The sequence below is a fragment of the Apteryx rowi genome, unplaced genomic scaffold (genome assembly GCF_003343035.1).
Source record: "Apteryx rowi isolate R43461 unplaced genomic scaffold, aptRow1 scaffold_183, whole genome shotgun sequence".
NCBI lineage: Eukaryota > Metazoa > Chordata > Aves > Apterygiformes > Apterygidae > Apteryx > Apteryx rowi.
Genome location: NW_020448119.1, coordinates 1449610 through 1476667, shown reverse-complemented (window position 1 = coordinate 1476667; position 27058 = coordinate 1449610). Strand labels below are relative to the sequence as shown.

Below are 27058 nucleotides of genomic sequence, written 5' to 3'. Positions count from 1 at the left end.
TGAAGTTCACTGATGAACAGGAAAATCCCTTCCCATAAACAGCAGCATGAGAAGCAATTTCTCATGCTTTTTCTAAAAGACTATTGAAAAGATGCATTTGAAAAGCATTCTCAGAATTTTTTTCTTTCCAAAAAAATCATTTCAAGTGTCCTTTTAAGGTAGTTTCGAGTAGGAAATAAATATTTTAAAGGACTCTTTTCCATGTAAATTAAAAAAAAAATCCTACAGAATATTGTAATAGAAGCATTTATAGTATGAAAGACAGATTTGTCACAGATGGTGCTGATGTCTGCTAGCAATATGTAAAGTACTTTAGCAGCACGGCTCTAYGATCTGCCCCTTTCTTTGCTCACTTCATGTGTCTCTGTTCTTTATCCTATTAATGAGCAGCTTGGAAATCATGCTTTTGCTTTCAGAACACTGCTGTATTCTCATGCTTACCCCTAGACAGCCATATAGTACCCTATGGCATAAGCTATGTAGAACTGGGAGATCTTAAACTGATGCTGAATGACATAAATGCTAGAATACACTAGTGTAATACCCTGTCATCTTCTCAGTAGAAATGTAGTTTGACAGTGAGCAGAAGACTTAACTTTGAAATTAGACCAAAACCAGGTCATTCATCTGGACAACATAGGGCCTGTTATCACTGGAACGTCTTGCTCTATGCCAGTGTTGATTTGTGCCTTCTGGGCACTGTGGAGTGATGTATCCTAATAGGGTCTGTATATGTCAGTGGTTTGTCCAGTTACCGCTGGTTCCCTTAGGTGACTGGTGACATGTTCTGGGAGGTGGGCTGTATTAATAGGAAGGTCAGCTATTATGCTGCTATACAATATTACATAGCTATTTATATCATAATGGTTCCACAGGTCCCATTTGCAGGTGTGCTCAGTACTTCATACATCACAAAAATAGAGCTGTTACCTCCCAGTGTTTAACACAGGCCCAGGGCACCTGGTGATACTCTCTTTTGTTTTCACGGTGAAGACAAAGATGGTCTTCTATGAAAACAATTCATTTTTTTTAAATTTAAAGGAAAATATACTGTATTTTGGCTTTCCTTTCCTTATATTTTGTATTAGTTATTCCTTCTTTAACTGAGCATCCACTTATCTATAAGATAAAGACCTCTAAATTAGAGGCTAATTCCTAACCTGTGGTTCTAAGAACTATCCGCCTGATGAGATACAAAGATGAAAAAACAGATTTTTAAGAAGGTATTGGTAAATAAATGGAGTCTTCCTGTGTTATGAATGTACATCTCAAGTAGCAAAATTAACATTTTCCTACTGAAGTTTCAGAATACTGGAAAAGGGTTTAAGGCAAGAAGGAGGAATTTCAAATTAACATGAGACAACATTAACTTTTACTTTTCATCAGCCAACAGAAAACTGCAATAGCTGTTACCTGTAGTGCATTAGCTAAGAGGAGCCTCCTACTCAGAGCAGAGTTCTAAGTTTCTGCACCGTGCTCTTCACTATGACATTGGAGCAGCTGGACGATCCTGCCCATCTCAATTTCTCTCAGAATTTCTTATATCATTCCCACATACATACTTCATTCACACATCAACCCCGTTTCACAGCATATTTGGGTCCTTGGAGCCAGGGATTACACCCCTACAGAAATGACACGTTTGCTTTCAACTTAAAGCACCTTTTTTGACACACTAACAATAGCACCAAGAGGTTCTTAACAGAATTCTATGCATCTATGAAACACATCCCATGGAGCCAAAGAGTAAACATTTGACAGACAGGAAGGTAATTCTATAAAGATTTGATTACATTGTAATCAACCACCACAGTTAACAACAAAAATCAGCCTCATCTCAGAAAGGGGTCTTGTCACAGGGTATACACATGAAACATTGTATCACCACTTCTTGCCCTCCCTGATCAGCTAAAAGAAGTTTCATTTCTAGGAGTGTTGTAAAGGGTCCAATTTATCCTTAGATTTTCACTGTTGCTTCTCACAAGTAAATTTTGTGCCTGCCTTTCAGATTTCCTTAACAGTTGTGCAAAACACATTTATGCAGCAGCAAGTGACATTCTGTGGTAAACACAGTATTCTCATAACAGTGTATTTCATTTATGCAAATGAGAGCTGTTACTCTCTTTTTCCTATTATATTGTCAATCATTGTGAAACAAGAATTAAAAGATGGGAAAACTGTCACTTTTTAGAAATAACCTTAGCCTTATCTGTAATTAGTATTTTGCTCCAATTCAATTTATTATTTTTCTGTATGTTCTACTACATTTACTCCTGGCTTTTTTGAGGGGCCATAGATAAATTACTCTTCCTTTTTCTTGAGGAGCCATAAATAAGTTACTGTAAAATTGCTTAAAATATTTTCAATGTTCCACTCACAGCAGTTGTGAAGCAGGCCAGTGTTCTCCTGACTTTACAGATGGGAAAACTGAGGCAGGAAGCTTAGCAATGACCTTAAGGTATGACCACAGCAAAAAACTGGCATTAGAATTGGGGACTAAGTTTTGCAGTGGTACACCAGTATATCCTTTCATTTCCCAGAGGAGTGGAGAAGAGGGGCAGAGTACATCTGCAATTAGTAAAGATGCCTCAGCCCTCTTGGCTCTAGATAGTGAAGTTTTATCATTTTTAGACGTAGAAAAACTGAAAACGAAGAGATGAGTTTTTCTAGGTCACTCTTTGGCAGGTTTGACTAAGACCAAGAAATATAGCCCTGACTTCCTCACTTATAGACATTATAGCCATTAGACCATACGATTCCTTCTGGCACTCCCATTCTGAGGACACCATCTCCACACTTTGCTTTAAAGCTGAACTGCGAATACAGCTAGGAATCCCTGCAACACTGATAGTTCACTGCTCTGTCACTGGTCAAATGTGGAAAACTCAGCAACCTCAACAGTGGGAAGCAGGTAACTATTTCCCTCCAGAGAATATGTTGATTAACCAACACGCTCAGGATAAGAGTAATAGGCCATGGCTCAGGTAAACAAACACATACAAATACATATATACACACCTGACAGCCTATAAACTGCTGGCATATGGCATTAGGGACTGAAAAACAATATGGAAGCACAGCATGTTAACTATGAAAGCCACCACAGGACCTTTGCAATAACCATTAATTCATAAAGACATTCATAAAGACTAGACATCCATGTCATAAAGAGTAGTTAGTCTTGTAGAAACATATGTAATCTCAAAATAAAAAGTAAGGAGAGGCACAGATCCTGGAATTCATTATCAAGATCTACACCCATTTTTCCCAGCATTATAAAAATCAATAATTTAATAAATTAAAAAGATTTTTCCATTCACAGTGATAAGGAACAAACATTTCCATATGTGATCCATACAGACAAATTTATCTGCTTTGTGTGATGAACCCCCCATAATGAATAGGGGTTTATTATTTATTATAGTTTACTGTATAACACATATTGTATATGTATAACAATAAAAATGTATAATATATTATTATACATTTACTCTTCATTATACAGCTCTGTATCAATTCAGATACAGCTTCAGATCTTACCATTTAATGGTTGGGTTGTATGGAATTTCAGCAACACAGACCTATAGGTTGTGGCTTCACAGTTTTAAGTCAAAGAACTCTGAACATTTAGACTGTTTCAGGAGTGCTGACAGTTTTTCATTTCTACTATGTAAGTTCTGAGCTCAGAAGAGTTCAATGTCCAGGTTTTATAAATCAGAGCTGAGGTCAATGCCACCAGCCATGTTCTCATGGGGGAGAGGAAGAAAGCCAGGGTCCCATAGGTTCGCTGCAGGAAATAGCAAGAATAGACCTGCCAGAGCAGCAGGAGTGCCATGGCCAGGTGAACCAGCACGGCCAAGAGGCGTCGGGCGTGATGGATGTGCGAACGGAAGCTGTAACCCTGGCACCGCAGCAGCAGGCACCAGCACAGGTAGGCCATCAAGGGCAGGTTGAAAAACAGCATCTGAAAAAGAAGAGTAGAGCAAAATAAGACACTGAGCAAGCCAAATGTTCCAGGTAACATACAGCAGGGCATAGGAAGATAAGAGCACATACAACTGTCCCATTCTGAGGGCTGAGTGCAATTCCCAAAGCTGGAATCTTAGGATGCATTTCCAAGAGTGTCACTGATGCAACTGGGGCCGTCCCCACCCCAATCCCAGGCCAACCCTTCCTGCCCACTCCCTTGCAGGGAGTGGCACCCTGATACTTTAGGGAGCTGTTTCAGGGAGCTAAACTTGACAAAAACCTACCTCAGCAAAAAACAAAGGCTTTTCTGTCAGGTTAGCTTTCTGACCCAGCCCACTGGTGTCAGACAAGCGCTAGACTGGCACAAGGGAGGGACCATAACAGGGGCAATACTGGTCTTAGTCTGGATTATATGCCAGCAAACTACATCTTCTCTTTCAGACTAATGACAGCTGGGAAAACTAGAGGGCAGCCAGGTCAGACTGGTGGGAAAACTACACTCACATCCACTTAAAGAGTGACACCTACTGATCTGAAGGGTTATTTAGTGTGCAAGAAGAGCCCTGGCCACTCACTTCCCTTGCTAAATCACTGCAGCCTGTGTAAACTGAGGGCAGAAACATTCAGAGAGAAAGAGATGGACTCCAATCCAGACATCCAGAGAGTTCAAAGCAATGTCAAACAGAAGAAAATAGAAGTATGAGAAACACATGTACAGTCTCCTTTCCTTCTGCCCTTTAAATTTGAAGGAAGGGGAGAAAGAGCTGTCATGGTCAGGCATGGCCTCTAATATTCTTTAACCTTCCAAGACCCCTTCCTTAGTAAAACTATAAAAAGTTCAAAAAAGTTTCCCAGAAGAATGCAGTTGTCAGCATTCATCTGGAAACACTTACCTGTAAAATCCCAACAACAAATGTGAGACTGCCCTGTAGAAAGTGACCACCAACAAACACTCCAAAGGAAAAACAGGCCCCCACCTGGCCATCTATCAGTTCACCTACAAACCATGGTCCTGAAAGAGAGGAAAACAAACACACAGTACCATCAGAAAAGAAAATACAGAGATGGCCCTCTTTTGCTAAGCACAGACTGGTTAACTGGGGAAAAATACTTATCTATTATTTGTCTAGTAATAAACCTAATGTTTTGATCCTGAACAAACAACAATCCAATGAACATTCCTGATGAAAAAATGGCATGGTCCATCAATGATTTGTGCCATGCAATGAAAATAGCTTTAAGCCAATTTCATCTCTGTGACAATTTTGACACCACAGACAACATTCTCCTGATGAGAGGAGTGAAAAGATCCTTTCAAATGGTGGCCTTTCTCCAGAATTAAAATAAAGCATATGAAAGACTAGGTCATAAACAATCTCAGCTTAGCTCAGATTACAAGTGGAAATGGGCAGGGTGCACTATCTGTTGTGCATATTGTCCTGACTTCCAAGAAAGCAGCTATTTTAGTAACATATTTTCAGAGAAAAATAAATTAAAGTTCATAATATCAAAGCTAAGATGTCTTACAGACTTGCCATGTGAAATGTCTATTGTACATACTCATGTCATACCAAGGTACAACTAGATCTTATTCAAAGAATAAGAAGTGAAACTCAAATTAAACTTTAAAATACTCATTTTGGTTTCAGAGTAATTTAATAATTTGTTTAATTCATTTTAGGGATTCTAAGTCAGGCTCACTTACAAACAAACACTTAGTCACCCTGGATATTAATTTTTAATTTTTCAAATTGATTTTTATAACTTAAGTAACTTTTCCCCATTGTCCAAGATTTTACAAGTCTCTTCTTCATCAGAATCTGAAATATAATTTTAAAATACTAATTTATATCCTCCAGTATTCTAAGCTACTTACCTAGAATGGTGTATAAATTCAGAACCAGAATTGAGTAATAGAAGGTATTTGTTTTACTGAAGACATGAAGGGAATACGAGGTCAGACTCAGTAATCCTGGCCGTTCTAAATAGAGGCAACATTTAAGAAAAATACACTTAATTCAGGTTGCAGCAGATTTATATAAAATATTGGTCTTTCTGAAAGAAATCTGCACATTATTTACTCAGTCTATTAAATAAGAAATATAGAAATATTTGGTGTGTCTACAACACAAATGCAAGGGAATACATTTCTGCTATTATTGTGATAACAAAGTAAGGAGCTGACAAATATAACAATTCTATGCTGAAAACAGGAGCAAGGAAAAGCTGCTATTCTAAAGGAGTACACTTACTGTATGCAAATAAACCTGAATGATCTTTCTATACCCAGAAAATTAAGTTAGCTAGAATGGAAAATATGGAGAATGTTAATATTGCATGAAAAGCATAAGATTCAGAACAGTAACTGTGTAAACCTAAAACATGCAGATCAGCACGGACTAGATTAAGTGGATTTTCTTTGATTAGAGCTGCTTGATACTTGATGAGATCTGATGGAAACTCAAATAAAATGAAGGCTAGGTGTTAAGATAGCAGTAGTCCGAGAAGCTTGTCATGTTAGCAAAACAAATGATATTCATTCTCTAACAAAAGCAGGCAATTCATAGACTGAGATCCAGAGAGCCTTCCTATGTAACTTAGCTTTTGGAACTTGACCTGTGACATGGTTGCTCTTCTCACAGAGCATTAGGTCGCAGAGGACAGGCTTGACTTCTGGAAAGCAACAGCTCTGACAAATTTCTTCACTGATTTGTGAAATATTTGTCAAGGTCTACAGGGACCTAGCTGAACATAAAGTGCTAGCTCTTTCCATTTTCAGCTCCTGAGTTCCATAAAGGCAATTGAAAAATCTATTATTCTTCTATGCAAGCAGTTGATGCAACTACCTCAGGATGCTACGTGATTATGGGTGTAAAGGAAGGGACCTACATGGACATGAATAGGAAGGGAGGTGGCTTCCAGAATAATCTCACCAGTAAGGTGTGGTTCAAACAGTTGTTTAAAGGATAAACACCAACAGCTTCACAGTACTAATTTTCACTTACTGGATTTATTATGAACAAAATATCAAGTTATGAGAGAAGTGATCTAAGTATTATTTCTGAGAATAATATTTCTGAGAACCTGTCGTGTTATTTGCAAAGACCAACAACAATTATTTTTGTAGCAGGAAATCTGTTTCCGCACTCAGCTGACAGTAATGAAAAAAAATCTGTACTAGCAGTAACGAAACAAGCACACTTATACGAAACTAATACAAAATAAAACATTCCTTTCCCTATACACAGGATTTTTCAGTGAGAAAAATCAAAATGAAGCCGTTGAGTCTTCAGTTAATCGAGTTTTTGCTTAAACAAAGATATGTGATCAAGTCCTAAGTTTTTAATGGACTTTATTTGATGTATTGGAGGTTTTACGGACCCTCTAAAAATAAAACAGCAGTTTCTGAGAACCAAATCCAATCCCATGATATGTACTAGATGCAATACATATATAGTGAAACAACAGTGTAATCATTTGTATTTTTGGCACACAGATAAATAGAAAATAGGCTTGAGATGACAGATCCTCTAAAAATGCAGGCAAACACTGGTTCATACCTTTGAGTGCTGGTTTTTGGAGGTATCTGAAGAAAACGAGCAAGGCGATCTGAATCAACACAATCAGCCCAAAGAGCACACGAGCCTGAAAAGACAGTTTTAACTCTAAGCCAGCCCTAGAGTAGTAGCTGCCTCCAAGCCTGCCTTATGGACATTGACAGAATGATAACAACAAAGATTTTTGGTTGAAACACACATTCAAAGCTCCATAGTGTCATGTCACTGAAGAGACAAGCGTACAACTTCAGCAACAGGAAGCCTTGGTACATGACAGTTAATTCAGGTTCATTCTGATTTCAGTCAGAAATAATTTTGTAGTGAAAATACCTTTATTCTGGTAATACATTTACAATAATTTGCATATTATTCAAACATCTGTAAACTTAAGTTTCACTAAGAAGCAAAATAGAAAGCCGATTTCAAAATGGAAGATGAATAAATTCACTTAGGTTTCTAAGCTGTTGGATGTGCAAGTGAATCTTGAATTCATAGGTGACAGTGGGTGACTAAGATGGGTAACAGTGATACATTTGAAATTTTTCAAAATTAGTGTTTCTAAAACACATCTGGTTCAAAAAAAAGTGTACATATACTTCCTGTGTAGAACACATTTTCCAAGTACCGTACTGAATGGATCTACAGTTTAAGACACTGTGAGGAATACTGGTTACTGATTAAGGAATCCAATAATAATTTTGAGCCAATTACAATACTGCCTACAGTCATGCAGCCTTTCCTACGTAGTTCCATCAGTGGACCTTAACAATTATGACATGCCTTCTTTCCAGCTACTGAGCTGTAACACTTTTGGTTACAGCCTGGAACTTAGTGAAGTCAACGGGAATTCTGCTTCCTCTTTGCTAGAGCTAGTCATAATGTCAGCAGCTGATGTGAAACTTTCCTGCATTTGCTAGTGTGCATTACAATAGATTACAGTGAAGTTTTCTTTGATTTAAAGTTTCTTTTCTCTACTATCTTCAGTAGCTTTTTTTCCATTTCTTGCCTGCACAAAATGTGCATGTGCCTATACACAAAAATGGACAGCTGTGACTAAGTCCAGGTCAACTGTTTACATGAACCATTGCTGCACATTCATGTTTGAGGAGTGCAACTTGCAAAAAGAAACTTGAAATATTTGTGAAGTGCAAAAGCAAAGTGCATTCAAATCTGCTGTGAATCAGGGAAATGCCTCCTGCAGTCTCTGGGGAAAGCAAGCATGCAATGACAGCTGTTTTGCTGAAAGAACTTACTAGAACATAGTGGTCAGTAAGGAGAATAACAGATGGCCAAAAGCCAAATCTAAGAGAGAGTTTTTCTTCCATAGCAAATATATGGGCCTGCGTGCTAATTCTTCCTGAGGTATCCTAGATGGGAATAAAATTAAAAACAACAACAACAAAAAAATTAGGTACCAGTTGTGCTAAAGTAATATATTTCAAAAATGACACAGAATATCAAGTTAAAGTAGCTAGCTAACATAATTTTTCCAGAAAGATCTGATTGGTACATGCATGGCTGGCACACTGCTATATTAAATAAATCTGCTTACAGAGTATTACTTAATGACAATTTTGTAGTTCAAGTAACTTTAGGATTGTTAAATTATAATCCGAAAGTACTGCATAGGAAGGAGACCCTTTCAGAGATTCAGCAATTTGTGGAAGACAGTGACTATTTACCAGCCACAGCCAACACTTGCTTTCAGAAAGCTCAATTCTAGATAATACCATGTCTCAAAAACATTTTGAGGCTTTGTAGTGCTTAATTTCTGGCATATTCGTTAGTTACATTATAACTGACACAGTGTCCCTTTCAAATCAGAATCCAGTAGTGCATTTTCACCCCTGCTTCTACGCATTTATTCAATAGAATTCCTTGATATTTTTTTGTGCTTGTGTAACAATGGTACCTTATCTCCCTGGACATAATAAACTAATATTTATATGAAAGGATTCAGTATGTCTAATGTGCCTACAGCTGAGACAACAATATTTGGACAGTCCCAGAAACAATGTGCAGCAACTGAGTATTCATATCTTTTCCAGGTAACTAATTCAAATTAAAGCTTCATCCCTCTCTTTTTCCCCAACCTATGCAGTTACTAGATGTACCAGTGATTTATGACTGGAGAGGAAAGGAAATTATTATTTTTTTAAATCCCATTGAGTTATCTATAAGACAACAAACACGTATTTGTGGTGCTAATAGCTAACTATTGCTATGCAGGCCTGTATAACCCTCTTCAAAGATTATTCAGTTTTGTGTTTGTGTTTTTCTTCATCACCAAAAAAAAAAAAAAAAATCAGTTATAAAATGCAGCTTTCCTAAATAAAGCATCACACATGCTAGAAGACAGAACACTGACAGTACAGAAAGGCCACTGGGGATGAGGAGGGGGAAAGAGGGGAAAGAGGGGGTGGGGGGGTAAAAAAAGGGCACTTTATCATCCCTGTCCTGAGAGGAATGCTGCCTGGCTGGATTCTACCCGGCAGGACAAAGCTGACTTTGCAATTACTGTTGTGCAAATGTGCAGAATGTTAGAACGGTCTGACTGGGTTCTTTTAAGGCCACTTGAAAGCACAAAAATAAAATACAGTTCCAAGAACAGGAGCGTTCACTGCAAAATGTTTTTTCACCCAAGCAACCTAATATCAGTAAGTCTGATGTTCTGGAAAACATAAACCATGCTCACCATCAGCCTATAAGAGATCAAGAGAAGAACTTCAAACAATCAAATAAAGCATTCTCRTCTCCAAAATTGACCTGATCCGGTTCCTTTGCCTTCTAAACTAATAACATGATGTTACTTTATATTTTCCTTGGCCAAGCTTGACTATCTTTTCAAGACAACCTTAAAAGTTGATTGTTACCTGCTACTTGAAAGAATTAATTTTTGACCAATTACTTGCTCTTCCATACTGTCTTATTGTATTTTCTATGAAAAATAAGAATCTTTCATTTACCCACATACTTTATCAATGTTTCAGTGCTAGGCAGTCCATCTCTTTTCATTTAATAAATCCATTAATTTCTGTAATCAATCAGACAAGTATGAAATGAAGTCTGTTATGTATTTTGTCCCTAGTTCTGTGATGCAGCAAGCTGATACAGCAGACATGACAATATAGAGATTCAAGATGAAGAGCGCCAACAGTCACCTCACCTGGACAGTCACATCTATGTGATGAAATCCTTCACTGTAGTTTTGCGGGCTCCACTTCAGTACATAGAGAGGGCCAGATGCCTGATGAGCATTCCCCAAGTGAACTCCATCTATACAGACTTTGACGGAGGTAATGAAAGAAGGAGAGAAGGCCAGAATTCTAAGGAGTGAGAATAAACAAATTTGTTACAGGACTTGCAGATTCATCATCATTCTTTGAAGGGAATTCCCTAAGGATTATGTTACCTTCTAGTTAAGAATTCAAAAGGGTTGGAAATGAAAATGCTGAGATATCTGTAGACAAATGATAACACAGTAGCTCTTTCCTACAGCTAAGAAAAGAAGTTCCATATGATATTGTGCAGAAGAATAGGGTAGAAAACTGGGCTGTGGAACAGGCAAAAATGTGTCAGGGATCCTCAGATCCTGGCAGAAATAATCCTAACCCTTCCAAAACAAAACAAAGGGCACTCTTGTTGTCAAAACACTTGGTAACACAGGCAGAATGCATTCTCACGCACACATGCGGACACAGAATCAAATACTTGTAGACATTTTCATCAAAAATGGCCAGTCTCTCTCCAAAGTCCTTTTCATGTTTTTTCCGAGTCAGGGTGTAACCTCTCAATCTTTGTAACTGAATTAATGAGAAATGGAATGGAATGCAAGCTTGATATCACAGATCTGAGATACAAAAAAAGTGGTATCACTTGGTAGTGCTTATATTCAGAGATAGCATAGATTCAGTATATCACACATCCAAGTTCTTTCACTTCTGGTAATACAAAAGCCATTATGGAATAAGTTTCACTCAAATGAAGGAGTCTCATATAGTTACGCTGAAATATTCCACCAGCTCATATAATCATGAGAATGTTTCAGATAAGATTATAAATAGGAAATTGGAAAATAGGTAGCCTCAGTGGGGCAATGCTTCCTAACTAAGGAGTATGACAAACTTCTTTTAATTCTAATTCTGTGTATTCAATATACCCATCTATTTCATGCATGTTGGTCTCATAGCAAGTGTAAGATGTTGGAAAGGGCATAAGCAGGAAAAAAGGAAAGGCTAAGTGGAAAGGGAAGTATATATCTCCTATTTTAAATTTAAAAGAATGGAAATGCCAAAGGAAAAAATAAATAGGAAAGGTGGAAATGGAAAGATAGACAGACTTAAAATAAATATGAAAATTGGCAGAGGCTTCAGGTGTTTTAATAATATAAGAGATGAAAAACTGAAAACAAAAACAAGACAAAAAAACAGGCTGAAAAGTCTGAAGTGAAAAGAGAAAATTCCTAGAAAAATATAGAGACAAACACAGAAATCAGTGGAGGTAATGCAAAAATGTGAGATTTATAATTATAGTAGTGATTAAGTGTTGATCACACTCTACCAACTTTGGTCAAACAAAAAAGACAAAAACAAATATGACTTAGTGCTATATAATCTGCTTTTATCACAGATATGGTATAAAGAGAGCTCTCAGGAACAATCTTCTAGAGAAAACTGAATTTTGAGAACAATAGACACATTTTTTATAAATACATGTATATGAATAAAACAAATATATATTATAGGTATACACATATACACAAACACACCTAAATACAGGTGTACACTATGACTAAGAAAAAAAAAACTCCAGCTACTCAAATATGGTGAAATCAAGACATTACAGGGTACCTGATATGAGTGGAGTAAAGAATTTTTTCTAGTGGTTCATGAGCAGTGCTGCTATAAAGGAAGGATTTGGGATTGGTGATGAGAACTACAGGCCATTCTTCAAAGTTAAGATCTGCAAAGCTAAGGAGGTCATGATCAAATGCAAGGATCCGGTACCTGAGAAGAAAGCAAGATAATTTTGTTGATACCAACTCCTGCATGCACAGCTGCTCCCAAGTTCCTAAATAAACCTGATTTGACTTATTTTCCATTTGCCTATTCTGTACTTGATTCTGTATTAACTGATCCCGTATTAACTGAACGGCAGGTTACCTCTGAGCAGGTTCATAAACCACTGAAGCACCACTCAAAATTCCAATTTCAAGATCTGCTCTAATTTGCACATGAAGCAGCTAGATGAATATTATGTTAAAGAATTCAAATATAATGTACATTACAATGGCATCTGAGCAAGTATGCTAGTCATGGACAAAGACCTCAGTGCGATGGCTCCTGCATATATACAAGTATCTTTCTCAGGATTACTGCAGAATAAAAGCTAAATATATCAAATAACTGGATCACACATTCCTTGTAGCATTAGACACTGCTTAATCTGCTGCTAAGATGACATTTCTCAAGCAGACTATTTTTGTTTCTAAAGTTCCTACAGCCGGTGCAGAGCATGAATATTTTAAAGTACTGATATTCAATTTTTTATTACAATCTGCTTGCCTATTTTGAATATTAAGCACATTAGTTGGACATTTAGATGTCCTCTTTTTAATTTCTAAATATCAAGAATGAATTAAAAATTACTTTGCATAATTTATTAGCACACTGCTGGTATGGGGAAAAATTCCCAAACTTACACTCAAAGATAGTTTTCAGAAAACACTGATAGTAATAACCAGTCAGACAGGTCTACTACTGCTCTCAAAATCTCCATACAGTATAAAAGGGAATCTCAGAATAAGCTGGTAAGCTCCATATATTAATTTTTCCACACAGGGTTTGCTCACCTCCTGTTATCCATCCAGTCTCCCAACTCCAGTTCCAGGGTGCCATGACGGTGTTGACTGTGCAAGGCTGGCATCAGGCCACCCAGTGTATGGAAATGTCCACATAAATAGGCTGTGGCAGAACTGATAAGAGAACAGAAAAATCATGATTATTTGGGGGGAAGGAAATAACAGTAAAAAACCTGAAAAGTGACAGACAAGTCTATGGAGAGAAGCAAGAAATGCACTTTACACCGAAAGGATGCAGGAAAGAAAGAAAGATCTTACCTCATTAATGTTCTTATTCCTGGAGCTGGAGAGATGATAGTTGAAGTGGGATAATGGCCAAACCAGACAGTATGATTGCTATGGAGACCTTCTGTTGCCATCAAAGACAGCTCTTTCATTTGATTCTGAAATGGGCAAGCATTTGAAAAACTGTTTAACATTCCAGCTATTTGGAAAGAATAGCAAAAAGAAAGCAGAAAGAAAACAATTAACAATGCAATTTTATCCTTACATCTACAGAGCATGCCCTGTTGACTGCTTCAGGAGCCCGTGCATGAGCAAACTAAATGGTTAACCATATCCTAAAAATCATACATTAGGGGGGGGGAAAAAAAAATGAAAACAAGGCATTCAAAACATTCCTTTCAACTGAACAGAGGTAAGCGTAGTATAAAGAGAGATTTTTATGAATGATGTTTCTATCCTTCCTACTGCTTATTTCTACAGTCAAAGACAACATGTTTGAATTTACTTTATAAATATACTTACCTTACAATTATTAGACCCACTTATCTTTTGGGTTGCTAGAAGGCCTTCTGTAGGCATGACATCTCAGAAACTATGCACTGTATACTTCAGGGATTTAACTAAAGGAACTATGATGATGAATACTGAAAACATTACTCAGCCATTGCTGATCATGTTAACCAAAAGTAACACATTACACAGCACTTAAAGTTTCTTTCTTTCAGTTGTTTGACTTCTAGTCTTTTAAAATCAACTACTTAGTGTCCTAAGAGGCTCCGAGGACCAATAAGATCTCAAAGTCTAACAGAAGAGGCAGGAAAACTAAAACCAGAAAAAAAACACAAATTCACTCCCCATTTTGCAGATCCATCTTTTAGGATAATCCAGAGAAGAACCAACATATGCTTTTCCATCCTACCTGAAAAGAAATGCATATGAACGAAGGAGACAGAAATAAAGCTGTATTAAAAAAAGGATGGACTCTGCATTCTGTTCTGGGTTAATGTAACAGGTATTAAGCAGAACTAATACATATAAATACATTTTTAAGATTTTGGGCTTTAAGACTATTTTTACACAAGACAGCTGTCAAAAACCTGAGATATACAATTAAATCACTGATAAAAATCCAACTTTTTGGAAAAAAATCCTGGCAGAGTTTTAATCTGCAACAAAGTTACAGATGTCTACTGGCTACCTCTTTTCTTTACCATTTGTTTTGTGCAAAAAAACTGCAGATGATGCTCTCTGGATTCTTGTTGCTGGCTGATTAGCAAGTAAATGCTTAACTTACTGCAGCCAAGGACAGGTGCTCCAGGTCTGAGTGCATTTCTTAACTCACTGAGAATTGGTCTGCAAAGCTACTGCACCCAGTCTGGATTATGGTAAACAATGAGAACAACAGCACTGTACTTGGCACTCCTAGATCACCTTTCATCTAAGTATCTTCAAATGCTTTACAAACATGTAATTAAACATCAAGCATCCCTTTAGAGAAGATCAGAGGGAGAACATTTTACTTATCATTGAGGCTGTTATCTCAGGCAGAACACAGCATCTGTTTACCAGAACACAGTAACTCCATGTAGCACTTCAGAAGAGTATCTTGAAAACAATATGCATCAACAAACTACAGAGAAAATTACGGGGAAGCAAAATACTGTTATCAAAGCTGACATTTGATTTAAACATCAGCATTAATGTTTTCTTTCAAAAAAAAAAAAACACAAAATTTTTTATGGTCTCAAAAGATCAGGACCTCACTTTCATAAATTGTACATTTCTTTATACTGTTATCTTTTGTGTTATTCCATTGATAACATTAGTGCAACACTCCCATCTGCAATATTAATAAAGAAAGCATCTAACAAAGCAAAAAGGAATGAAATTGGAAACAATTTTTTTTTTTAAACTTTAGAGGATATAAGGAACTTATGTAATCACTAAAGCATAGCTAAAAATTATGAAACCGTTCACAGTGTTCTTAAAAAAAAAAAAATCTAATTTGATGTTTTTGTATTGGATTATTTCTTAAAAGAAAAAGCACAGATACCACACATGTTAAGAAGAGACATGTTCATTTCTCTAAATAGAAGCCACCCTGTGCATAACAACTTAAGAATGTAGAGACAGCTCTAGATGAACACAAATCTTTCAGGCACGTCTTCTTTATAAAAACAGAAAAAAAACCCTCAGAGAAAGAGATCCATATACTACAGAAGTACAAAGGCCAGCAGAAATAATGTCAAGACTTTTAAAATACCGTGTTTAAAATCCCAAAGAAATTGTAGGGCCTCTTAGGGCCTGGGCTGAGGGTAGCATCCATGCAGATGAAGGAATACTTCCCAAAAGACGTGGTGTGGATGTAATGGAAAGAGCCATCTTTACGCCAGGCGGAGTATTTCCTGCCAAAATAAAATGGAAATATTGCTGTTAGGAAAGCCTGCAGCAGTGACAAAATAATGAAGTGTGTAAGATAAATACAAGACTTCTTGAATTAGATCTAGCTCCATCTTGCTACTGGAGTAAGGACCACTCTTAAAAATCAATGGCATGGAAAAGTCTGTACTTCAAAGAAGACGTGTTACATGGATCACGTATCAAGACTAGCACCAGATTAGCACACAAATGTTTAAAAGAAAGGTTGGCATAAATATGCTTTCCCTGAGCAACATGGTGCTCTTTTACAGATAAAGCACAGGCCAGCAGCATGAACACAACATGAGACAAATCAGCAGGGTGACAAGACAGCAGAATTTCACACAACTCTCAATTAAAGAATACCTGCAAAGGAAAAAAAGTTGATTGTGCCTTGTGTTCATTGCTGGTATCTGAAGATGATCTGAAAGGATTTTTCAAAAATATCTTTTGCTTGCTTACCTAGAAACATCAAGAACAACAAATCTTTTCTCCCCTATTTTGTTGGGGATCTCTTAAGTTACTCTGATGTAGTATGAAATACTTGAGCTGCTGGCTGATGGAATATGATTTTGAACTAAAGAAATACTGAATCTTTTCAATATTTTTCAAAAGATCCAAAACAGAGACACTATACTACACCAAGTCTTTTAAATAGCAAATAAGACAAAATTCCCTTTCACTTACTACTTTTGTTTTGGTTCTTAGGATAGTAAATCTTACCAGTTCTTCTGTCACCCATGGAGTATTATCAGAATTTTTCATTCAAATTGCATACAAGGATACATACATGCACAGACACACACTCACATACATACATAAATACAAATATATATGCAAAGTGGATGGATTAACAGCCTGAATTAAAGTAGAATGTGGATTTCCAGGTTCTCCCCAAGCAGTCAAAGCTGAAAGCACCACTAAAATTATATCACAAGTTTTTGTGTTTAGATGTGAAGGGCAGGGAAAATTGAGAGGTTAAACTGGAATTGTAACTGAGGCTATCTTAGCAGTGTACAAGCAAAAGAGCCAACTGAAGAGTTGAAAGTTTCCTCATCTGTCTTAATTTGAATCTCCAGTGTGTTCCTTGAGAACATCTATTTACCCATCATCGCCATCTTGCTTCTCTATTTCTACTTTCACTTTTCCAAAAATCACTCAGATGTGAAGAAATGACTCAGCTAAAGTTTAGACCCATATCCCACGAAAAGCCCTACTGAACGTGAAGAAAGAACCAGAAAATGTGAGGTCTTTTGCTGTTTTCTTTTTCTTTTTTCTTCTATTCTAAGGAGGAAAAGCCTTCTTCAGAAACACTGGTTTTACAGGAATATGTCACTCAACCCTTTTGAGGAAATCGAACACATAATGCACTGAACATTTCCTAGACAATGGAAGATTTATAATCGATGCAATTATAAAAACATAGAGGGATAAGAGATAAGAAGTGTGAGCAAAGAATTCTCTGTTCTCTCAATCTATGCTGCTAACTGGCAACGGGAAAGACAAAAAGAGTAAAAGCAAATATTGTCCTGGACAGTAAAAAAAGTCAGTGAAAAGGTATATACGTGACAAGTGAAAACAGAATATTGTTTAGCGATTTTGACTTTGAATATTATGGTTGTCTGTGTGGCATATAAAAGTACCTGTAGTAGTTCTGAATGCTATCCAGGTGTGGAATGTTGAACGAATCTGTAAGGGAGAGAAAAAGGAAATGAGGAAACTTTCAGATTAAATCGATTATTGTCCTCTGTGTTTTTATTTCCTGATGTTGAGATAAAGTAGCCTCGGCAGGCACTGACAAGCTATATTTAAAACAAAATGAAACATGCACACCCTGCATAATTGATAAGCAGCCTGTCCAATTGTGCAGAGAAAACATTACATACCTTCCCTGCTTGATGCAGTTGACCAAACTATTTGGAATAGTTTTCTCATTTAGGTTTCAATTCAAAGACAAAATTGTTGTGGGAAAGTGAATTGTCATTTAGTGGCTACAAGCTAGCCAGCTGATTCCAGTTGGCCTAAAGCCTTTTAGAAGCCTTTGGGATTGGGTGGATTCTATACAAGTAAGACCTAACTCATTTAGGGAAAATACAGTAGCAATAGCATTAGAGAATAGCACGTGGAAAACGGACAGCAACTTGGGAATGTTTGTACTAAAACTCATGTCTAACTCTCCATTAACACCAGTAACAGAGACCTTCTAGAAAAATGAGAGCAAATGTTATGGGCGTGACAAAATACATACCTTTTTTTCTCCAGTATAATGCTTCCTAGTTTTGCCTTTCCTGTAATAGCTGACTTATATAGCCTACGAGGTCATTAGTTTGTTCTTGCATGCTTAACTAGCCAGTGTAGTGTCAATGATGAGAAGTGACAATGAAGACAAACTTTCACGAATTCTTTCTATTAAAAAGAAACCAGATTTCCTTCATCTACTGAACATGTGCTACTTTTTAACTTAGACCTGTGGAAGGAGGTCTGTGAAAAGTAACTTGAAGCCATTTCTTTGGGAGGGTAAACTTACAACTTGCCCTTCCATTGGAAGATATGAGGAGTCTGTAAACTAACGGCCTGGAAATTAACATCTGAAGATACATTCTACCACTTGACTTGTCAGGTAGAAGCAAAAAATTAAGACTCTTACTTCCCTGTTACTAAAACTCCAGTCAGTGCCTGTAAGCAAAGTGTGTCCTTAGTAGGACAGACACTTGGATGGCAAGCCCTTCTAACGACTCATAACCACCACTAATACTCTAATAAGTACTAACACTTTACCTCAATATTCTCACTTAACCTAAATCAGTTCTGTAATCTCAGGAAAGGAAAAGCTGTTTCATTTCCCTCTTACCATGATTCCCTTTGATGTCTATCCACTTGGTTTTTTCCATGACCCTTGATCTCTTCAGGATCGACTGGTAAGTTTGCCACTCTACTTCTATCTGCTCAGACCCCAATTTATCTCTTGTCTTAGCATCTGTCAGGTCACCTGCAAATGTACAAAGGTGAGATGTAACCAGAGGCCTACACATTTCACACAAATACTGTAACAAGGCAAGCATGCAGTCCAAACCTCTCAGTGTATGTGGCTGCAAGCCTACTGTGTGAAATCTAGACATTCCTGTCATCTGGTACAAGAGGTTACTATAAGCATAAATGTCTTTCAATGCAGTATAGAAGTATCTATCAGATGTGCAGGCTATTCCAACATCTATCAACCATGTCACTGCAGCACTTTTACTAATGCCATGCTAAAGTAAAGGAAGTTATTATGCACACATAATGCCTAAAAATTCTTGTCACAGAGGCTTTGTTAAACTCTATACCTTCTGCATTCCTATCCTTTTAGGTTCTAATTAAAATTTGATCCATTCCATTCCCCTTTTTGTCCATAAACTATCTAACACCTCTCTGCATAGCTAGTTAAAAGATGCAAGCTAACTATCTTTGAACTCTTACCTTAAAAAAAAAAAAAAAAAAAAAAAGGCAAGTAGCAGAAGTAACTATCTGTAGAAACAAAAGTCCAGGGCTAGATCTGAGATTCTAAAGCCTTGCCTAGAGTAATGGCTAGAAGTCTTTTCAAATTGCCTGCTAAAACGAATCCATTTCAATGGCAGAAACAAGCTGTTAAAAGAAATGGCAAAGCTTATTTCACCTGTCTTGGTATGATATGTTTAAATGAAAATCAGCAATAAGAATCTTACATTAGTTCACAGCTGAATTTTATTCCAATGAGTACAGATTATTCTGAGACAGAATACCCAGGAGAGAAACCAGCTCTTAATGACTAACCAGAGCAAAGGCTCACTTCTGTCACCTCAAATACAAAGAACGACTTAGAATCGCTACTATGAGGACCAGAAAGAAGGGGACTGCTTGTAAGGACAAAAGTACAGTGACTAATATGGGGAAAACAATAGCTATATTGCATGATTATGTCTTAGTTATGTACAATACACACTAAACTGACTGTCAGACTTAAGATGCATTAAACAAAACTGAATTCTCTTGAGTTTAGATGTCAGCCTCTTCTGGAACTAGCAGTCTATCTTCAGCTGCAATCCATTTCATTGCATAAGATACCTTAAGTCTTTAACACTGTACTTTGAGATCCTAGAATTTTGATTGTTTGCTTTTCCTTTGACAATGCTTTCAACAGGAAATTCACACTTCTGAGTTGCTTACCTGTTGCTAGGACAAGCGCTGGCTGAATTATATCAATTGTTTCAGAACAGAATTTTTCAAAGTCAGGAGCTCGTTTGGGATCCCGAAATCTACTGATATGAATATCTGACACCTGCAGAAAAGGTAAAAGTGAAACACTGTCCCAAGCAGAGGGTCAGTAGTGCCCAGGTTGTTCTGCCTTCATAAGAAGGTAATGTAAGAACACCCATAGTGATTCATACTTGTATCAGGCATGCAGCAGGCAACAGAAGTGGATGACTAGGGAAGCGCAAGAGCAGAGCAAGCATATAGTATTTCCTCTGTAATTCCTAAAGTCATGTTTAAATCAGGTTCCCTTAAATTTAAGGGCATACAATAGTCTGGATGAAATATTTGGTTATCTACATGTTTTGATGGCTTTAAGTGGCCTGTTGACTTCCAAATTGTGGAAACCTCTGGTGCAACACCGATCTTGCTGCAAGAGAGAATATTAAGCAGTTCTGCGAAGCAAGAATAGGTTGAAGCTACCTAAGACTTGAAGTAAACTGATATGGTACCTGGTACGAGGCTTCCAGCATTTGGGCAGAAGGATTTCTAACATTCTTCCCATACATTTTAAAAGGAGCTAATCAGTGCGTTTGGTTCCCATTCCAAGTGCCTTCATGAATGCACAGGTTGCCCAGGAAATAATGAGACCACTTATATGTAACTGTAAGTGATGCTCTTTATCTCTGAACCAAACAATCAAAGACCTCACATCAGAAGAGCAGTACTGGGGAGGAGGTAAGAAAAGTACAATTTTTCTTTTTATTGCGGCTTTTTAGGTCAGTCCAGGATAAATCTGTGGGCAAATACCTTCAATCTAACCACTTCGCATCAGACAATCAATTAATAAATTATACTTCTCAGTTTAGAAGAATGACATTTGATGCCTAAATGAGAACAGGCACGTGCTCATGACTCAGACCATATAATCACTTGAGAGTGAAGAACATTACTTTTTACATTCAGCTTGATTAGCCTGGCTCTTGTAAAGCTTTTTCCTTCTTGAAAAATTCAGGTATAATACCTTGGAGACAAAATGCTGTAGTTTCTACTTCCACAGTTATTTCAATATGTGGAATACATTGCCTGAATACAATTTTTAAAATTCTGCTTAGGAAAATTCCCAAATTGCTTATATGGGACTCTTCCATAGATCAGAATTGGATGCTAAAGCAGCTAAATGCTTTTAGATATAAGCATAACTTCATTTCTGTTGATGCATTCATGGCACTGTGAACAAAGAGCACAGTAAAACTATCCAATGCACCAAACCTACTTTAATCATTGGCAGGGTTACAATATCTTATTTTGCTTCTCCTAAGCCCATGGATTTGCAATTCTTCTTCAGCAATGAAATAAGGAAAACCAAAACTTCTACTGTTGCTGTCTCAAGATTCTGGAGCAAAAAGTCCTGTAAGTTGTGTTCTACTGATGACTAAGGAGAATGTAACTCCTGTTTCCGACTTTTCAGCAGATAGTGGCTGGGAGGCCTGACTTTCTGCGAAAATCTTGCCACTTGTTTTCCTACTACAATTCTAGTTTATGATTTTTAAAAGGCTTTTCTTATAAGTTCTAAGAGCTACAGTATCCCAGGATTTTTGCAGAGCCGGGACTAACTTAACATAACTAAAAGCCATGAAATATGAAGATCCTGGGAGTGGAGCTTCAGAGCTTCTCCCATTTTATAAAAAAAATTTACATCAAAAGATGTCCCAATGAAAAGGAAGTGAATGGGCAAGGTGAAAAACTTGTAATGCTCTTCCTAGGTTGGGAACTTAATTTCACAAAATGTAGGTAAAAGCCCATCTGCTGCATTTCTTTTCTTCTTCTCCTGCCCCAGACTGAGGTGGAAACTTGGTATCTCTAATTGCTTCACAGAAAGTGACTTTCATCAAAATGCTTTGGAAGAGACTTAGGGATGAGGAGAAATCACTACCCACTTGCCTTACCTAGAGAAGAGGTGTCTGGGAAAAGGCAGGCATTAACAAAGGAGAATCCTGAGGCCTACAGAAATGGTAGGATACACCAGCTGATGGAAACAGGAGAAAAATCATCTGTAAGCTTGTCAAATATTGAACCAGAGAGTGAATATGGGTTAGCAAGGATATTCTGCTGAAGGAAAGGTGAAAGAGTCTTATATACAAGATTACAGTATGAAAATCTCAGTTTAAGAGGAGACGGTCCTGTGGATGGGAGGAAAAACAAGGCAGGAGATGCTGGGGGCGGAACTGATCATCTTGAGTTCTACCCAGTCCGTGACCTGGGTTGAACCTATGGAGTCACCAGGGAGCCTGAAGCCTGTTTCCCACAACATCATCAGGCACTACGCTGGATTTAGCGCTTGGTTAATTTCCAGGTTAGGTCAATGATAAAGCAGCTGTTAAAGGGCATGTTTGCAAGAGAGCATAACCACTTAAAAGTAAAGCCAGGTCTCAAATTAGCTGTGCCATGACCTATCCTTGGGAGACCTCCATTTGAAGTAACATAACCAGAGGGAACATGGCTCACAGCAAGAGAAGGGTGGAACTGAGCATGGTGCCTGTCAGCACAGCCCTGCAGGTGCTGTATCTTGCTATAGTTGGCTCTTTACAGGATAGCAACTCAAGACAGAAGTTTTATCTAGAGTAACTCAAGCATATCCCTCACCTTGAAATCTACTCTGCAGTAAAGATAAGCCTTAAGTGACATAAGGAAAAATTACTGGATAATCTGATTTAGAAAATCCATGGCAACTGGAGAGAACAAAAGGAGGCTGGACTAGCAATACCCTGGCTTATGCATGAAGAGCACTGCCTGCAGCTAATATGTTTAAGGAAGAAAAGTTTTGCCCAAGTTTTAGAATAAAAATGAAGTAGTAAAAGCAGCCTATTTGTCCAATAGAACTGCACAGCAACCTCTGTGACATCTTCGCCATCAATTAACTGCAAATATGTAAACAGCTTGCAGTTAGTTACGCAGTAAGTGCTTAAGGAATGCTCTGGGGAGAAGAGACAGGAAAGCAGCCACAGAAGTACCCCAGTGCAACAGCCCACTTCCAAGACCATGCCAGATTAATTCGGAACTGATATTCAATTTGGAAACTAAGCTGTGTACACTAAACCTAATGTATGCCACTGCTTTAGTGGCCAGTACTTTCTGATGCTACAAATCAGTGCAGTTTTCTCTGTTTCACATAACTTCCGAGTGTTTTGGAAGAGGAAAGGGGCAGGYAGAGCCTGGACTTTTCACTAGGGTATTATATAATGGGTATGGGGTAGTGATGTCTTGTATAAGACCTTGTAATTAGGTGAGTTTTAACTGCCTGCTTCTGCCCTGCACGCCTTATCTTCGGGCAGTCTGGCAGCCTCGCCAAGCACCTGTCGTGACTGAGGCCCGACCGCGAGCCTCGGGGATGGGGAAAGGCAGCATCTACTGGGAGAAGGCGCCGCAGTTGCCCACGGAGCACCGGGAGCCCCCGCGGCCGCCAGCGCCCGTTAACGGGCGCACCCCGCCCGGCGGCCCCGGCCGTTACCTGGCGCGAGGAGCCGGCGTCCCCCGCGCGCCGCCCCCCCCTCACCTGCACTGCCCACAGCAGGTTGGTCGCCTCCGCCCCGGGGGCAGGCTGCGGGGCCCGCCGCCGGCGCGGCACGGTCGCCGGCGCCCCCGAGGGCGCGTACCAGTCCAGCAGCAGCGCCACCGCGGCCGCCGCCAGCAGCCCCGCCGCGAGCCGCTGCATCCTCCGCCGCGCCGCCACCATGCACCCGCGGCACCGGCGCCCCCGCCCTTACCCGGGCAGCGCCGCCGGCCTCGGCACTTCCGCGTCGCCGCCCACCTCCTCGGCCTGTCGGGCCGTCCTCGCCGCTCGTCTATGGTTGGCTCGGAGGACTGATGCCAACCAGGGGAAAGGGGTTGGAGCATTAATTTGCCGCCTTAATTTGGAGGGTTTATTTTGCAAGACTTTGGGATCCGCCTGAAGTTTCCCTCAGCAGCAGTAGCCTAGCTTGCAAAACCTCGTTTGCTACTAGTGTATACCTCCGTTTGCTTCCACCTCTCGCCACATGGGCTGTCTTTAATTAATACCCCATGCAATGTGCACCGCGCAGTCCTGCCGCGCCTCCCACATCGAGAGTCTTGAGAAATTCTGAACGGCAGCTTTTAACTCTGCTTTTGAATACGCCTGTTCCCCCCAAGCTGCAGGGATGGCTGGAAATGCATAGGCCAAAACAAGGCAGGCAGAAATGTTATTTGGAAAGCACAGTCTGCCTTAGGTCTTAAGCCAGTTTCATGACTTTGGGGGAAATCTGAGCATTATGTATTATAAGGAAGCCTCATGCCATTCCTTTTGCCAAGAATGGCTGTGACAAAAAAAACCCATAAAGCTGAGAGATTAGTGTCTCGCCCAGCTTCCTCCGAAATACAGAATATAAACATTCACCTTTTTTTCTGTGTCAGTGTTTGTAGTTTTACCTGCTAACAGATCTAGGTAATTGACCCTGGTGCTCCTGACACACATAACATTTCTTCTTATGGTCTTTTAGACAGATTTTTCATATGCACCTTCCCCTTCCCCTCCACCCCCTCTTTCTCAAAACATCCCAAACAACTTTTAATTCATGAGTTAGTGATCAGTAACCATGGCGATCTTGGGAAGTTCCTGCTTTGCTTAATTTCTTCCCGGAGCTCAACCATTCTATTCTAGCCTCAGTAAAACAAGACTGCCAAGTTTCAGCATTTTGTATTTATTATTGTTTTGTTTTTAGTTTTCCTCTATTATTTTAGTAGCCATGGAGACTGTTTTGTGCCATTTCTGCCTGGGTACTGGGGCCAACTTGTTTTTTTAGAGCTTCACTGCCACTTCTTTTGCTGTCTCCTACTGTATGTGGGTTTCAAGTTTTGGGGGAGGAGGTTTGTATTATTTTGATTAAAAAGTCTATATTCTGGTTCAGCTAAAGCAGTTTATATTAGCATAACTGCTTCTAAAAGTTCCATAGTTAAGCAAAACCATACTGATATTTCAGCTAAAAGATAGGGCCATGAGAGAAGCTAGTCCCACAGCAGAGGGGACTGCAGGCAGTCCTCCCACTGCTCACACACATTTGGTGCTGTACAGCCTTGCTTCTCTTGCCTGACTATATCAGAAGCTGGATTATACCACTGCTGGAGCTAATGCTAAAACATGAGGGCGACTTTTCAAAACTCACAGCAGTTGCAGTCTAAACTTGGCTGTTGTACAAACAACAGGTTGATTAAAGATCTGCAACAAGTACAGGCAAAAACAGACGAAGTTTTGTATTGCTTGTTAGGCTCAATGGCAATGAGTGAAACCGCGAAATTCATTTTGTCTTTTTCTACCTCTTGTGTCTACACTTGTCTCAGTGATAATACACATGCAGTAACCCTAAGTTACAGATTTTTATCTGGTAAACAAGGCTGCAATGACTGTTCAAAATGACTCCCAAGACTGCAAACTGCGTAATTCTTCAGCTGACTTTACATTTTCTCTCTTCAACACATCTAATTCAAGTCAGACACCCTTGCTGACCTTCCACAGATATAGTAACATAATTACTGCCAAATTAACACTACTTTATGCCATTTTCCTAATAGTTTTCCTACCAATAATTTGATACTTGTCCTTGTAGAAGTCTGACCACCTCATGTGCCACCCACTTTGTCAGTGGAATGCACAAAGCCAAGAGAAAGGACATGAAGTGCAGCTAAGATTCCTTCATCCTTGAGTTTTACATATATACATACATATACATGTATATATTTTAAATCAGAAGTACTTAAGAGACTTTCTAGCAGACAAGCTAGTAAAGATGCACACGCACAGTAGAAATCCATGTTTTCCGGAATCTCTCTAGTCTGGTACTGTGACAGAATTCTGCCAAAATGTGATGCAAGGTATGATAAACCTCATCATGCTCCCTCCCCATGTTTCAATCAATCTGCTGATGACTGAACTTTATAGCAGTACAGGAAAAAACAGATATGAAGACGAGTGGTAGCTACTATGAAAGAGGTACAGTCAGATGTTCTTAAATCATAAGAGAATATGTGTCTTTAGTTTTGAAGAGTGTCTCTGGCCAGAAACACTGAGGAAAATCTACTGAATATACCTGAAAAGGTCAACCGCAAACTTGATCCTACCTGCCCTGGTAACTGAGGAATATGCAAGAATTGCTTGGAGGCCTGAGGGATTAAGACCACCACAGAAGGAGGCAGTCTGCTCACAAACACAGATATTAGACATTCAGTGGGCTACTGGTATGTATACCTGGAAGGCAAACATAGTTCAAAGCTATATTTACCTATTTTTTTCTCAGCCCTGGGAAGGTAAAAGCGCAGGAAAGTGAGCAGAGGAGGTTTGCACAACCTGGAAAAATGCCAGCGGCAGCTAGACCAGACCTGTCACACCTTGGCCAACTTCCTAAATGCCCTAATCCTGTCAGAGAAGTAAATCCAGAGTCTTCATAACAGAGACAGAGTAAAATGCGTTGTAGCAAGGAGGTGTATAAGGAAAATGACCTGTCCACAAGACAGGCACGTGGCTAAAGCTCCTGTTGTCTCCCGCTCTCGTGTAAAGGAGTTCCTAACATTCGGCCTTCGCTCGGCCTACGCGGGAGACCCGCCACCGCGTACACCACCCCCCCGCGGCACAGGGAGCTCCCTCGCTGCATTTCAGACGCATGTGAAACGCACTTGACACCAGCGTAGGCCCCAGGCGAGCGTGCAGAGGCCGGGCGGGCCCGTCCCGGGGAAGCGGGAGCCGGGAGGGCCCCGCCACCCCCGCGCTGGCCCGGCTGCCCCCCGCGGGCACCGGCCTCCCGCCGGCCAC

The 27058-nt window shown here is 39.2% G+C and overlaps 1 protein-coding gene across 5 annotated transcripts; it reads right to left on the bottom strand.

Moving 5' to 3' along the window:
• Positions 1 to 1091: 1091 nt before the first annotated feature.
• On the bottom strand, positions 1092 to 26987 carry TMEM62 (transmembrane protein 62). 5 transcript variants are annotated; one of them, XM_026061685.1, is made up of 14 exons: positions 26923 to 26987; positions 20215 to 20326; positions 18881 to 19018; positions 17673 to 17718; positions 15875 to 16016; positions 13645 to 13769; positions 13378 to 13500; positions 12377 to 12532; positions 10693 to 10852; positions 8780 to 8893; positions 7530 to 7614; positions 5846 to 5950; positions 4863 to 4981; positions 1095 to 3964 (listed from the first exon to the last, which is right to left on the bottom strand). In XM_026061685.1, the coding sequence occupies exons 3-14, from the start codon at positions 18918 to 18920 to the stop codon at positions 3638 to 3640; spliced, it is 1542 nt and encodes a 513-aa protein (XP_025917470.1). In that variant the 5' UTR covers positions 18921 to 19018; positions 20215 to 20326; positions 26923 to 26987; the 3' UTR covers positions 1095 to 3637. The 5 variants fall into 5 exon arrangements, with proteins under 5 accessions (XP_025917468.1, XP_025917469.1, XP_025917470.1 ...); XM_026061681.1 differs by lacking the exon at positions 26923 to 26987 and adding an exon at positions 23795 to 23885; XM_026061682.1 differs by lacking the exon at positions 26923 to 26987 and adding an exon at positions 20751 to 20765.
• Between the last annotated feature and the right edge of the window lie 71 nt (positions 26988 to 27058).